Source organism: Chanodichthys erythropterus, chromosome 24 (assembly GCF_024489055.1).
Source record: "Chanodichthys erythropterus isolate Z2021 chromosome 24, ASM2448905v1, whole genome shotgun sequence".
Taxonomy (NCBI): Eukaryota; Metazoa; Chordata; class Actinopteri; order Cypriniformes; family Xenocyprididae; genus Chanodichthys; species Chanodichthys erythropterus.
Genome location: NC_090244.1, coordinates 29,257,712 through 29,273,787, shown reverse-complemented (window position 1 = coordinate 29,273,787; position 16,076 = coordinate 29,257,712). Strand labels below are relative to the sequence as shown.

Below are 16,076 nucleotides of genomic sequence, written 5' to 3'. Positions count from 1 at the left end.
AGTGTCCATGACGTCACCCATAGAGTTCTGAACAGCAGTTTTGACGCGTAAATGAGCTTCACGAGAAACTGGGGGAGGTTGCCGCTTGGCAAAACAAAGTTCAAGGGGTTTTCGTGTTCTAGTTTTTTAGCGCCGGTCTGGCCACACCCACCCGCAGAGCGCTTTATTCATATGCTAATGACCTGAAATAAGATGGTAACCGCCCCCTATCGATACAATAAAATTAGCAGCAAAAATTAGTTTGGCTTTATTGACCTTTCATCACGATGGCTCGTCACGCACCCCAGGAAGATCTCCTGATGACTGTAGACAGCGAGGAAGAGTTCAGTTCTTCATCAGAAGATGATGAAGACATTGATGATGAAGGCCTGCACTTTGAGGAGGGCTTTGATCCAGCGCAGGACACATTTTCTGATGAGTAAGACATTTATTCTTCATTTAGTCATTAGAGTCGCTTACACATATCGCTTTCAGTCCCATATGGCCAGAAAGAAATCTACCAGTTTGAAATATTGTGAAATGTGTTGTCATTACATTTAAATGTCTTACGAAACGAGCATTTTTATTCTCTATAATATGGCGGAGGAAATGTTTAGACTATAATCTAATGGTCTAGTTTGGGTTTGCTGTAAAATGTTGCCTCATCAACAGAGCTTAAAGGCATAGTTTCAGACAAAAATGAAAATTAGTCCATGATTTAGTCACCCTCAAACCATCAGAGATACATTTAAAAATATCCTTAGTCCTCCAAGATGTATTATGATTGTGAATGTTACCCCATAAAAAAAAAAAAAAAAAAAAAAAAAAAAAAAATATATATATATATATATATACAGGCCCGGATTAAGAACACATTGGGCCCTGGGGCTATAGCAACACCAAGGGCCCCCTTTCATATGATTGCCAAGCCACAGTGTCTTGTACCACAAGAATTTGTTTTTTATTGTTATTATTTTTATATTTTTACAAATTTCATTTTATCAAATCATTTTATATAAGCACAAGCACACTAAATATTCCATGCTATTTTACATATTTTAAAATATATTTAACATAAAATATTTAACATATTTTGAAATTGTATTGCATACAGGCCCGGATTAAGAACACATTGGGCCCTGGGGCTATAGCAACACCAAGGGCCCCCTTTCATATGATTGCCAAGCCACAGTGTCTTGTACCACAAGAATTTGTTTTTTATTGTTATTATTTTTATATTTTTACAAATTTCATTTTATCAAATCATTTTATATAAGCACAAGCACACTAAATATTCCATGCTATTTTACATATTTTAAAATATATTTAACATAAAATATTTAACATATTTTGAAATTGTATTGCATATATTGCTGACACAATAATTCTTTCTTCTTATTAACACAAAATAAACTATTTTGAAGAATGTGGGTAACCAAACAGTTGATGGTCCCCAGTGATTTCCACATTATATATTTTTTTTTCCTACTATGGAAATGAATGGGGACCAGCAACTGTTTGGTTACCCACATTCTTCAAAATAGTTTATTTTGTGTTCAACAGAAGAAAGAAACTCATTCAGGTTTAAAACAACTTGAAAGTGAGTATGATGACAGGATTTTAATTTTTGGGGTGAACTATCCCTTTAGGGACAAGGGACAATTTTCTCAACTCACTTCAGACATAACCAACTGTGTTTATGTAAACCTTGACGCGAAAGAAGTCCAGTAGTCAGGTGCTGTTTGACAGGCTTAAGTTTGTGTGCACGCTTCGGGTGTATGGGGTCAGAAAAAGCGCATAGAACAGCACACGAATGACATGTTTAACTGGCAGGGCTTTAAAGCACATGCAAATAAAGAACTTTTGTGCAGTGTCCCGTGAGTAACTCTACCGCTGTGTTAACGTGTGATGTGAATGTGTCGAGGTCGAGTTGTACGGATGGAGGCACCAGAACTGCAACTGATAGAATGTGCTTCAAAGGCAGATAGTGGAGACAAGTCACTCGACATTGGTGTTCGTCAAAAAAACAGTAGGAAAGTTAATTCAGGCTTTTTACACGGGTGATGATGATGATGGGAGAAAAACACTGACATTGTGAATTCAAACGGCAATAAAATCAATCGACTCGTAAACTGTAAATGTTGAAAACACCTTACGTTTTCATGAGAAACAATTACTATCCGAATAGGGCTTAACTCGTTATAAGAATAATAACTTGCTGCAGCTGCTATCTCACCTTTTTCAACGTCTAAAGCACACAGATCGGCGACGGTGTCGGTGGGTGAAGATAATTGTGAGCTGCCGCTGCGCGCGGGGTCTTCCACTGGCTCGGATGTTTTATGTGAACCGAAGAAGTTAGTTTTGGTATTTTTGCTGTAAGATTAGCATCCCTTTTTCTCCCTTTCAAGCTTATTTTTCCTTTTTTGCGCACCACTTTTTTAATCATTTGAACACCAGCGAGGCTGAAAAAGCAATAAAGGCCAAATTTCTAGTCTACATGAGATAGCATAACGCAAAGAGGCGTTTCCCGATGTCATGGCACGAATTGTAAAGTGATTTTGATTGGACGATGATTTATCAGTCAGGCACATTTTCCAATCATTTTTTCTTGTTATTTTATTAGACACAAATCAAACACCTATGACTTGTCAATCTCATTTCCTCCAGCCAATCACGGGCCCCCTCTACCCGCGGGCCCTGGGGCTTCAGCCCCACCTAGCCCTTATGTTAATCCGGCCCTGTATATATATATATATATATATATATATATATATATATATATATATATATATATATATATATATATATAATATATGATTAGATTATTTATTTATTTATTTATTTATTTTTTTAATGATGGATGCATTTTTTTCTGTCTTAAGAATTTGGGGTACCATTCACAACTAATAGTCTATAAACTGTTGAGGACTAAGGATATTTTTAAATGTATCTCTGATTGTGTTCATCTGAAATGATGGTCATTTACACCTAGGATGGTTTGAGGGTGAGTAAATCATGGACTAATTAGCATTTTTGGCTGAACTATCCCTTTAACTGTGTTGTCCATTGTCTGCTTGGGTGTAAATGTTTTGAACTTGCATGACATAAGGTTGTTGATGCCCCATCAACACATATAAAGCATGTGACCATATCCATTAATTGCTAATCACTTATGCATGCACTGGTATGCCACCTTGGACAATCTAAGCTGAGAAATGTTTACTAACATTTACCTTTTCTTTTCTTAGGGATGTGATTCCTTCACGTGCACCTCATACAGGAGCGGCACACAAGCATCATTCAGTTTTTAATGCAGTTCAGAATCTTAATGAGTAAGTGTGTTTTTATCCCTCATGTTACAGATGACAGTTTCATTTTGTTTACATACTGTGAAATAATACACACAAAGTATATGTTTGTAATGAGTGGGCAATATATCAGTTTTAGTAATTGATAATGTTGTGATCCTGTTGTCAGCATGCTCACTTTTGTCTTCTCCCCCCACAGATGTGAGAATGACAGCGAACAGATACCTGTTGCAAAGAGAGACAGGAGTCTGTCATGGAAAGCAGAAACTGATGTCGACATGAATCCAAAGACTCTGAGATTCCTGCCTGCACGGAAACCTGGGCCGCAGTTGAGTCTCGCGGACTCTCGCTCCCCTATGAGTCTTTTCAAACTGTTTTTCTCAGAGAGCGCCGTGTCAAATCTGTGCCACAACACAAACGCTCAGGCTGCCAGGGCACTTGCAAAGGGTCGCAAATACAGTTGGACAGACGTCAGCGTTGACGAGATGTACCGCTACATTGGACTCGTTTTCTACATGGCCACGGTGAAGATGAGCTCCATCGCCGACTACTGGCGGCAGGACAGTCTTTTCTCTTTGCCTCTTCCTGCCACAGTTATGTCAAGGGACAGATACCGCACCATTTCATGGAATTTGCACATGAGTCACCCAGATGCAGACAAGGAAAATGACAAAAAGAGGGGCACAGCTGAACATGACCAGCTTTTCAGGATCAGACCACTCTTGGACACCATCCATCTTGCGTGCAAAACCTTCTATCATCCTAGAATAAATTTAGCTGTCAAGGAAAGACTGGTGGCATGCAAAGCAAATTTTGGAATGACACGGTTCACGAAACCAATGTCACAGACACGTCAGGTTCCACCTCACTCCCTTACCCGCGCACTCAATCACCGGAATTCTAATCACCGCCACCTGAAGCTCATCATCACAGTCATCAGCCACACTACAAGAACCCCACACTCACACACACACATTGTCCGGTCTCGTTCGTGATACACCCCGTTGTTCACTTACCTCAAGGACTCTCGAAACTATACTTACCTGTTTACTTCATCTCCTTCATCTCCATTGTCTCCAGTACTCCTCGTGTTCCTACCTGCCTGTGTGTGTGAGTGTTCCTGTCTGCCATCTCCAGCGTCTCCTTCCACCATCACCTGCATCACAAGGAAAAGGACAGTATTAACTCTTATTCATCTCCAAGACCTTCCATATCCACATTCCCTTACCTGTTTGCCCTGCTGATTGTCACAATAAATTACCCAACTGCTTTTATCTCTGCTTCCGGTGTCTCTGTTGTAACAACCAAAGCCACCAAAGCTGGGCTTCAAGTTTTATGTCCTTGCTGACACATCAAATGAATATACTGTGGACTTCTCTGTGTACACGGGCAAGAACAGCTTTCCTACAGGCCATGGGATTTCATATGATGCTGTGATGTCTCTTCTGGACAAGAAAGCTTTGGGCTCTGGGTACCATGTTTACATGGACGATTTCTTTACAAGTCCAAAGCTCTTAACAGACCTGCTTGCTCTGAAGTTTGGTGCTTGTGGGACTTACAGAGACTACAGGAGGGGCTTCCCACAGAGCGCATCTAATTCACAGACCAAAAAGTCCACCAGGGGATCCATCAGGTGGATTCGGGATGGGCCTCTTGTGTGTGTGAAGTGGATGGACAAAAAAGAGGTGTCTGTTTGTTCCACCATCCATGCTGCCTATACAGGAGACCGTGTGCAAAGAAAAGTGAAAGCACGAGATACATGGAGGATGAAGACTTTTCGGTGTCCCTCATCTGTGATTGCGTACAACCACCACATGGCAGGTGCTGACCTGTCCGATCAGCTGTTGGAGTATTTCACTGCACAGCACAAAACCATGAAGTGGTACAGAAAAGTCTTTCTACACTTCTTGGACATTGCTGCCACCAACGCTTTCATATTACACAAGGAGCTACACGGCAACATGACGCGCAAGGAGTTTATGGAGCAGCTTGTTGCAGATCTCTGTGGTGTGTCTCAGAAAGAAGCACCGAAACGGACCAGTATTGATCACGTGCCGGTTCCAGGAGCTGAGCTGACCTCGGATGTCAGAAAAATCGCCACTGCCGGTCGCCGCATGTGTGCACATTGCAAAGCAGTGTTTGGCAAGAAGCAACCGACACCTTGGAAATGCCAGGCATGTGACGTTCACCTGTGTCTTCAGTTGAACAGGAACTGTTTCCAGGAATGGCACAAAAGTGTGTGAGTGAATTCAAATTGTGCCTTTAATCACACACCCCTTTTTTATTTGATTTTATTGAGTATATTGTGCACTATGTTTGTAAATAAAAAAAAAATAAAATAAAAAAAATTCATTCATTTTTAATTTTTACATTAATAGACCCATTAGGGAATGAACCAATAGGGAACGGGGTGTTAAAAGCACCATATTTATGACCACTGGCACTGTCCTGCATATTGCCTTTCTAAAACAAGAACATCATTGTAGCATATTATTGCACTACAATCTGGGCTGAATACAGTGTAGTGAGATGTGTTCCTTACAGTATAAATAGCTGAAATAAGCTCAAATATAGAGAATGTCCAACTTTTCAGGATCCAGATGAACACCTCAGGTTGTATGATGGGAGATTTTAGACCTCCATGTGCTATTCTGAGAAATTCACAACAGGGAACATCTACATGTATTCTCTTGCTTTTGCCAGCATAATACACTAAACATCTTCCCGTCGTTCTCTGTTGCTCATTTACTGAATGATTGGTTGTTCTAGTTCATCCAGGGTTTATCAGGAAAACAGGAACAGAGCACTGAATTGAAAAAATGAATTATTGGATCATTAAAACCTCTTGTCCCTTAAAATCTCACTAACCAGCCAAACAAAGTTGGAAACCCCGATACTGTTTTTACTGTGTTTTTGAATAAAATAACTATCATTGTTCAGTAAGTTTCAAGAGCAAAGTTATATCTATTTAAATTCAGCAAAATAAGAAGTTTTCTCAGTTTTGGTTCAGGGTAAAGAGAAATGGAGTATGTTTGGTATTACGTGTGAGCCTGTGAGGCACAAAATATCCTCCCTAATATAGTGGACCATAAGGAAAAAGACACACATAATGAAAATGTATTTAAGTTAAAACATTAACACTTGCGTCATCAGACTTACACTACATATTTAGTTTATTATTATTATTATTATTATTATTATTATTATTAATGATATTCTACCAGAAATGTACATTTTCACTTACAAAAAATCTTGGGGAAAAAAATATCTTATTCTTAAATCTGAACATTGCGTCATATAGAGGACATGTTAAACTATGAGAAACACATATCATTCCATCTCAGCATGTTTTTTATGATTGAATAAAATACATTTTTATACGCATTTCACCCCTAAAATGTCAGGCCCCGTCACAGACAAATTTGTAAATGTTAGAATGGTTTCCTAATGAATTTCTTTGATACAAATAGCATTTTCTTTTTGGTCACATGTCCCTGATTGTATCTAACATGGTTTTGTAATCCCTATAAGAAATAGAAGCAACTATTCGGTCAACTGTAGTACACAAAATCACAGAATACCCGTCAGGCACTTATATATTTTTAAAAGAACTGCCTTTACATAGGAGTCTACACAGTTAAAGAGATTAATTCATCAATATTTCCTCAAATACTACATTTTTATATCATAATTTCCTCTGTGACAGGACTGACATAATGGATTTCATTGACAACTGATATAGTCCAAACATAATTTTAATTAAACTAATTTCATTTTATTTCAATATAAAAACAAATTTCATTTAACAATTAATTTAAAAGTTCATTAAAATTGAATTTATCAATCACATGGCCAGATACAATAACAATAAACGACTAGAATGGCACAAACACAGACAGGAGTGAAAACACAATTGTAATGGTACGACTAAAGGCCTCTTGTAGCTCTTTGACTTTGTCCTGGAGCTTCTCTTTCTTAGATCGCTTTCGCCCCTCTCTCTTTTACCTGCAACACACACCACACATACTGTCACACAACCATTTAAGTCATTTAAAGGTTACACTACTCTATTCAGTTACTGTGTCGTTCTATGAAAATAACTTCATAATATAAAGTACATTTTACTATGATACAGCAAATGTAATCCATAGACATATAACTGAATAGCACAATGTAAAGTGACTGTGGTGCCACATCATATTACGGCTCAGTAATAACAGGGTAATACTACGGTAATATCTACATTATTACTTAGAAAATTACATGGACATAACAAAATTGCATGTAATTTCCTAGGTATTAATGTAGATTTGGTATCACTGTTATTACTAAGCTGCAATACAAAGTGAAATTTCATTAATATTATTAATATTAATATACAAAGTGCAACCTTGTAGTGCCACACATGCCTAGGTAAAAGAGGGAAAAAAAAAAAAAAAAAAAAAAAAAAAGTGTAGATGGGCATAAAAACCTTCAACTTTACAGTGTAATGTCTATTTATTCAAATTATATTTTGCTATGGCATGCATTAAATACATTATATGCAATAAAGGTAAAAAAAAAAGAACAATGTCATGCATTTATCAGGCCGTGTCACAGTAATGTGACGGGACTGATGTGACGGTCGGCCATTTTGAACTGCCATTACTCAGGCTGCTAGCATAAAAACTGTTAACATGCAAGCAAGGAATTTCAGGAACCTTTTTAGACATGTTTTGAATTTTAAAAATGTCATTATTTTCTGGGATATTTTACTGTGACGGGGCCTGACCCTTTAGCTCTTCAACCTCAAAAAAAACAAACAAACAAACAAACAAACAAACAAAAAAACATACAAAAACAAGCTTAAAATAATACAATTCAATGATAGAACTCACCCTTGATCAGTGTCAGCTTCAACTCAGTCAAATTATGTCACTTCCTCTGAGTCATACCCTTAAAGGCCTATTGCAAACATTTAGAGTTTTATGTGAACGTGACAGGACTGACCGAAAACATGGGGACAGTTGTAAAATAGTATTTATTTGTAGAATTTATGTATAATTTCATGTTTTAATCAATTGATGTGAATGATAACAGCTTAAACTTGTTATTGATGGAGTTTTTTTTTTCTAAATTAAAAAAAAAATATCACAAAACTAAAGCTGTAGCGCCAATTTGGCTGAGGACAATGACAAAAACAGATTTGTAATTTTCAAAAGTGTTTTTAATAAAGAAAAAAAATATATATATCTGAGAACCTAAAGAATGACAAAACCATTGCAAATCAGGTGGACCTAGGGACCACCACAGTGGAGCAGGCGGAGCTGGTGACCAGGGCGGAGCAGGAGACCTCCATGGTCATAACAGAGTAGGCAAATTCATTTACAGAACAACTCACAGAAATCAACCATCAGTCAGTTTTAGACATTTTTTGGATGAAATACTTTTTAGTCACTGTAACACTTCAAGGACAGATAATGTACGTTTCTGGTAGAAAGTCCCATTTTATTATATGGAGAGATGATCTGCTGAGTGAAGATGAGGGTCAGACAGGAGAGTCACAAACAGACTCGGATCCTCCGGATGATGTTCGTGTGCTTCAAGCTGCCCAAAACAACAGCTGTATGAAAGCCTCCTCACGCCCCTCACTAATGCTGATTTCATTAAAGTCTCTTTCAGACTGTTTTCTGAACACACAGAGGACGCGTTCAGGCTTTTATCAACTTTTCCATTAAAACTATCCATCAAATTTACACACAGCTTTTCCCCGTGGCGGATGCTCGACTTGGATTTGGTCTGATGGAGACAAAAGAAACATTTCCTCTTCACGTATTTTATTCTCCAGTGAAAGTTCAGAACCTCTGCTCGGTGCTCACTTTGTTTTTACTGTGACAAACTATTTTACTGCTCCAGTTTTACCCCAAATGTAAGAGAAGAAAACACAATCGTGAGGGGCTCGTGGAGGCGCACAGACACCGAGCAGGACGGGTTGAGTCTATAAGGTTCTCGTGTGTTATTTAAGAGCGCAGCGGCGCTCGAGCGCTGAACATTGCTGAAACCAGACAGCGTTTGAAAGACTGTAGATCCGATTCGAGAGAGAGATGGCAGAAACCGCTCCAGCCCCGGCTGCTGCCGCCCCGGCCAAAGCGCCCAAGAAGAAGTCAGCTGCGAAAGCCAAGAAAGCAGGTCCAGGCGTCGGTGAGCTCATCGTCAAAGCTGTGTCCGCATCCAAGGAGAGGAGCGGCGTGTCCCTCGCCGCCCTGAAGAAAGCTATCGCCGCCAGCGGCTACGACGTGGAGAAGAACAACTCCCGCGTCAAGATCGCCATCAAGGGCCTGGTGACTAAAGGCACTCTGGTGCAGGTCAAAGGGACCGGCGCTTCGGGCTCATTCAAGCTCAACAAGCAGAAAGCCGAGATCAAGAAGAAGCCGGCCAAGAAGGCGGCTCCTAAAGCGAAGAAGCCCGCGGCCAAGAAACCCGCTGCTGCCAAGAAGCCCAAGAGCGCAGCGGCAAAGAAGCCCGCCGCCAAGAAATCGCCCAAGAAGGCCAAGAAACCCGCCGCCACAGCCGCTAAGAAGGCGACGAAGAGCCCCAAGAAGGCAAAGAAGCCAGCAGCCGCTAAGAAAGCAGCCAAGAGCCCCAAAAAGGCCAAGGCAGCTAAACCTAAGGCGGCAAAGCCTAAAGCCGCCAAGCCTAAAAAGGCAGCGCCTAAAAAGAAATAAAGTCTTTACTGTTTCTCCACAACGGCTCTTTTAAGAGCCACCCACCAACTCTAGATGAAGAGCAAAACTCGTGTATCTTATAGCGTTTAAAGTAAAAAGCCAAGATATAATGATCTTTTAGACTACATTCAGAACAGACCAGCCTTCCAGTTCTGAAAATAAACTCGAACCATTTTTATAATATACTGGTACAGTCCAAATAGGATATTGTAGAACAAAGTAAAGACAGAATTTACACATGACATATATATTTATATATACAAAATATTTACACACAACACTGGAAAATTGCGTCAATATATATTTAAATGGTAAATATATATTTAAATTGTTTATTTAAAATAAATAAATATATATGGTTTCATGGTCAAATATGTGTGCATAATTGTTCCGGCAGAAAGGGGGTTGGGCTTTGGAGGGAAGTTCAGTGATTGGTTTAAATCTTTACAGACTCTAAACCAATGAGCGACTGACACTTAGTTTAAAGACAGTATGTGGAGACACGAAATCTCATTCTGTTCTTCTTGTTTGTGAGAGTTATAGTAACAGAATTAAAAATGAGTGGACGAGGCAAAACTGGAGGTAAAGCCAGAGCCAAGGCTAAGACTCGCTCATCCAGAGCAGGACTGCAGTTCCCCGTCGGCCGTGTTCACAGGCTTCTCCGCAAAGGCAACTACGCCGAGCGCGTCGGTGCTGGTGCTCCTGTTTATCTGGCGGCTGTGCTCGAGTATCTTACCGCTGAGATCCTGGAGTTGGCTGGAAATGCCGCTCGGGACAACAAGAAGACCCGTATCATCCCCCGTCATCTGCAGCTGGCGGTGCGCAACGACGAAGAGTTGAACAAACTTCTGGGCGGAGTGACCATCGCTCAGGGCGGTGTGCTGCCCAACATCCAGGCTGTGCTGCTGCCCAAGAAGACCGAGAAACCCGCCAAGTCCAAATAAGCGGACTTAGTCGGTCTCATTGAAACCCAAAGGCTCTTTTAAGAGCCACCCATTTTATCTGATAAAGAGCACTTTTGTTAATATTCAAAAACTCATTTGGTTGAGACGAGGGAAAATAAGATCCATCAATCTAGTCAAATGTACGAGGTGTATATTTTATAAACACATGAAGATCCCCAGATGTGTCTGTAGAGATGGTTCTTTGGGAGGCATGCATCTCCACTAATGTCTTTGATGTATTAAATATTATTTTGATAGATAACCCAAAATAAAAACCATTAGACATATCGGCGTCAGGGCAACAGAAATTAGTCCTAATCAATGTTATTCTGGGAATTTTGTTTTTTGTATTATCACAGCCGCACGCTGCTTTATATATTTTAGACTTTATACTGCTTTTATACAGACTATAATGTGTTTTTGTTCTAATCCAAAATCTGCAAAACCACTGGGAATTAAGTATTTAAGAATAAACAAATAAATACAACAATGCGAGTATAAAGCTCATGGAGGTGTCAATCATGTACACTGAGTTAACCGAAAAAAGCACATTGAGCGGGAAAACTTATTTGAAAAAGAGGAAACGCGAAGTCATTGGCTAGCAGTCTTAAGCATACGTCACACATTAGCCAATCACAAGCCTCGGCACCCTCCCGACACTGTGAGCTCAAGGCCTCGCAATGCTTTAATATCAGGCGTGTAACACAGAGCAGCATTTCCAGCACAAGCAGGAACGGAGTAAAGTGTACTGCAGCAATGGCAAGAACCAAGCAGACCGCTCGTAAATCCACCGGTGGCAAAGCCCCGAGGAAGCAGCTCGCTACCAAAGCCGCCCGTAAGAGCGCTCCGGCCACCGGCGGCGTCAAGAAGCCCCATCGTTACAGGCCCGGGACCGTGGCTCTCCGAGAGATCCGCCGTTATCAGAAGTCCACCGAGCTGCTGATCCGCAAACTGCCCTTCCAGCGGCTGGTCCGAGAAATCGCTCAGGACTTCAAGACGGATCTGCGCTTCCAGAGCTCCGCTGTCATGGCCCTGCAGGAGGCCAGCGAGGCTTATTTGGTCGGTCTGTTTGAGGACACCAACCTGTGCGCCATCCACGCCAAGAGGGTCACCATCATGCCCAAAGACATCCAGCTGGCCCGCCGTATCCGCGGAGAGCGCGCCTAAACCCGCATCAGCCACATCAAACCCCAAAGGCTCTTTTAAGAGCCACCAAAATTACTGAATGAGATTATTTCCAGTTTAACACTTGCTATCAATCGAAAGTTGTATCAACACTAGATGGTACACCTCAAAAATGACCAATAATAAAATGTATGCATACTTGTCTTTGAGAAATACAGATTACTATGTATTTAAATGAATATAAATTGTAATAGTGTAAACACACATTCTTTAGTTTTTCACAATTGCGAAAACATTTCTTGAAACCTTTGCCCATTTTCTCACAGCATTAAGCAAATAAAAGAAAAAACTTAACAAACCCCTGACATCCAGAGCATCTAGTTATACAATGTTTATTGTATACAGTAAACAAAATTTCCCATCATGCCACATCAGTTTGTTGAGGCTTTTGGCAATCGTGTCAGTTATTGTGGACTGCTCTGAAATTGGTATTGAAAGAGCATCAAATCTCAAAGCTAGAGCACAGACATTTTCCCACTACAAAACACCATCACACCCTAAAGTATCTAATTGGCATTACACCATGAGGATCTATATCTTTCATTTCCAAAGGGTGGGGAGGTCGTGTCAGTGACGAGCTTGTGACGGAGAACAGTAGCCTTCTTAATCCACTGTTACCTGGGGACTTGGTGCTGGCAGATTGTGGGTTTGACATCAGAGACAGTGTCGGACTCGTGTGCAGAAGTGAAAACACCTGCTTTCTCAAAAGGATGCAGCCAGCTGGATGCTAAAGATGTGGAGGAAAAATGCCGGATAGCTCACCTCAGGGTGCATGTGGAGAGGGTGATTGGATGTGTACGCACAAAGTACACCAAAGTGAATGGAATCGTTCCAATTAACATGACGCTCCTGGACAAGATTGTGACTCTGTGCTGTGCTTTGACTATTATGTGCCCCAGCGCTGTTATGAAACCATAAACTAAGAAATTAATGCTGTCAAATCGATTGCTCTCAAGGAATGACATCCAAAAAATCAGAATGCGTTCTTGTCATAGGACAACTTTAACTTCAAAATGATATTATATATATATATGTGGATCAAAAAGTTAAAGTTGTCCTATGACAAGAACGCATTCTGATTTTTTTTTTCAAACCCACATATATATATATATATATATATATATATATATATATATATATATATTTTTTTTTTTTTTTTTTTTGAAAAAATTACATATTAATTAGTACCTTGAAATTCTCACAATACAAAATATAAAATATTATTGAACAGAAATATATAACATTGATTTTACTGGGGCAAAAAAAAAAAAAAAAAGTTACATTTTAGGTGCGCAGTCACTTTTGATTGAAGATCACAAGTGTGACTCCCAAATAAAGAGCACAGGAGGCTTAAATGGTCAGTCTATCCTTAACACAACAAGGCAAAGTATCAAAGACAAGCAAGGCAGTAAGTTAAATAAAATAATAGAATTGAAAAGTTCAGTTCTACTGTAGTGCAAATACATCAGGTGTAAGATGTAACAGTGCTATAAACTTCATGTCCAACTGATGATAGATAGATAGATAGATAGATAGATAGATAGATAGATAGATAGATAGATAGATAGATAGATAGATAGATAGATAGATGAGGCCGTCAGGTGACACCCTGACCTCAGGAAAAAATAGATTTATGATAAGTCCACATTGCTCCACTTTTAGGTTCGTATGCTGAGGTGCTGTCAGTGACACATAGGCCTGCCTTGCTGTTTCTTCATTTTCTATCCCGCATCTGATGGCATTTGAGGTTGCTGTTTTTTTAGGGATAGCACACTCTTGACATGGTTGATATAGCTGGAGTTTGAACACTAGTGGACATAACTGCATGCATTAGAAGCTGTTATTCTGCCTGCTCTTGATGTGTACCAGACAAGTGATCAATGCTGCAGTCTTGTCCGAGCTTCCACTGCAGCCGCCTGTGTCTCTGTCACTGCTTCCAGTTGTGAGAGGCTGTTGCAGTGCTGGAGCAGGTCATGTGGGTGGCTTTCATCCATTCCTGGGTCACAAAGGTGCTGTAGGCATTTTGGCACTACATGTGGCTTCACAGGATCAATATAATTGTAACCCAGTAGAATATAATTCTACAGGTATTGAGTTTATTTCACTTTATTTCATTTTGTTTTATTTTGTTCTTGCTCAGAGATAAAATGTGAATGGAATATACGCTCTATATATTGCTGTATAAGATGCGGGTGTGTATGCCGTTAAAAACACGAGCATATATCAATTTTGATTGTTATACACGTGAAAAAACAAGTTAGGTCTTTCTCTTGTCTATTGGTTTATGAACATTAAGTCCCGCCTTCACCTACGTGTTTTGTTATGTTATGTGAGTGTTTTGGTTTCCATGGAGACGAGAGGGTAGATTAACGAATGCAGCCGCTCGGAAAGATAAGCAAATATAGATTACGATAAAGATAAGTTTTAACGGATTATTCATCATATTGATATCTTAAACTGTGTATATTAACTTGATTAATACACACGAGTTGTGAGTTTGTGTTATTTTGTTTTGTAACTGAATTCTCCGTGTATGTTCGCGCGACATTGTGGACTTTCGTCATTCTTTAGCGTGAAGAACCGTTGATAAAGACCGTTGATAAACAACTTTGTTGTTTGATAATCTGAGCACAGACTTCATAGTGCCTAGTTAACGTGAGAATCGTGAGTTTGACTGCTGAAAGAAAGCCTGCAGAAAGCGCGCAGCTGCGCACCGGAGGAAGATGTCCCGGATCATACTACCGTGAATAGGAGTCGGTGGCCGGACTTTCAGAGGGCGCTCAGCCGCGCACAGTAGACTGACCGGCGATTTCTACAGTGCAGAGGAGTCACTGGTAATTCCCCAACGGATTTCAGGTACCTTTGTGAGTTTGTTTTTCCTGCCCAGGAGAGTGAAGAGGCCAGTTTGCTGTTTCTAAGGCCACCACGTACTCCAGCAACGTCTCAAGCCCCGTTCACACCGCCAGCGACAAGCAGCGACAAAGCGACAGGATCCCATTCATTTCAATGGAGCGCTGGCGACTTCCGGCGACAAGAGCGACAGTGACCGTTGGCGACAGAATGTAGGCGTGTCAAGCGACGAGAGACAAGCGACAAAAGTTCAGATATTTCAACTTTATGCAAATCAGGAGCGAATTTCGCGAGCGACAGCCAATAGGAATGAAGCTCTCTGAAGCTCACGTCGCCGTCTCGAGTGCAGGCAAGACAGACAGGAATAGTTCCGGAGAGATTTCACTGTTTTATATGATTTAACTGTACATACATGGATATAATTAAATGATGCGTGGAAAAGAAACGGTCGGCAGTCTTGTGAGTTTGATTCATACATTTTGTGTTGTTATTATATGATGCTGTGAGCAATTTAGCACTGCTGCAGTTCATATTACAGTTTAATCTGCATTGTTTATTATTAGGGACAAGAAAATTGATTATTTGTCAAATTCGAATGACATTTTAGTATTTTTGACAGTATGAGTGAGTTTAATTTGTTGATAGACCGATCGTTAATCTAGTTAATTATAATGCACCGAGCTCTGCAGTCACAAACACTCTACAACAGCAGAATATTACTTTTAATTATTTTAAACCTAATTCCTTGTCAAATTAGAATGATTTCTTAGTTTTATATATCATTTGTGATTGCATTTTCTATATATATGATCAGATGTGCAGTCTACCAATGATATTAGAGCGACAGCACTAGGAACGCCCACAAGCGACTTCACAGTAGGAGACTAGCGACATGCAGCGAAAAAGTCGCTGGCGGTGTGAACGGGGCTTCAGGCCTGCATCGGTGTGTCTGTGTGTGTGTGTGTGTGTGTGTGTGTGTGTGTGTGTGTGTAAGTGTGTGTGTGTGTGTGTGTGTGTGTGTGTGTGTGTGATTCATACAGTGTTATTCAGTACATTTAAACTTGTGTTGTTTTGTCAGAGTGACTTTTTGATAACGTTACTCTGAA

The 16,076-nt window shown here is 40.1% G+C and overlaps 4 protein-coding genes across 4 annotated transcripts; all 4 read left to right on the top strand.

The window, feature by feature from the left end:
• The first annotated feature begins 266 nt into the window (after window positions 1-266).
• LOC137014831 (piggyBac transposable element-derived protein 4-like) lies at window positions 267-8,641 on the top strand. Its single transcript, XM_067379343.1, has 4 exons — window positions 267-418; window positions 3,487-4,144; window positions 4,598-5,371; window positions 8,558-8,641. Exons 1-4 carry the CDS (start codon window positions 267-269, stop codon window positions 8,639-8,641), a joined length of 1,668 nt encoding a protein of 555 aa, XP_067235444.1.
• Window positions 8,642-9,359: 718 nt separating this feature from the next.
• Window positions 9,360-9,991, top strand: LOC137014525 (histone H1-like). Its single transcript, XM_067378899.1, has one exon. It carries the CDS (start codon window positions 9,371-9,373, stop codon window positions 9,989-9,991), a length of 621 nt encoding a protein of 206 aa, XP_067235000.1. The 5' UTR covers window positions 9,360-9,370.
• Window positions 9,992-10,541: 550 nt separating this feature from the next.
• Window positions 10,542-10,935, top strand: LOC137014544 (histone H2A). The gene has a single exon (XM_067378916.1). The coding sequence runs from the start codon at window positions 10,549-10,551 to the stop codon at window positions 10,933-10,935; it is 387 nt and encodes a 128-aa protein (XP_067235017.1). The 5' UTR covers window positions 10,542-10,548.
• Window positions 10,936-11,691: 756 nt separating this feature from the next.
• LOC137014533 (histone H3) lies at window positions 11,692-12,118 on the top strand. Its single transcript, XM_067378905.1, has one exon. The coding sequence runs from the start codon at window positions 11,692-11,694 to the stop codon at window positions 12,100-12,102; it is 411 nt and encodes a 136-aa protein (XP_067235006.1). The 3' UTR covers window positions 12,103-12,118.
• Window positions 12,119-16,076: the final 3,958 nt, after the last annotated feature.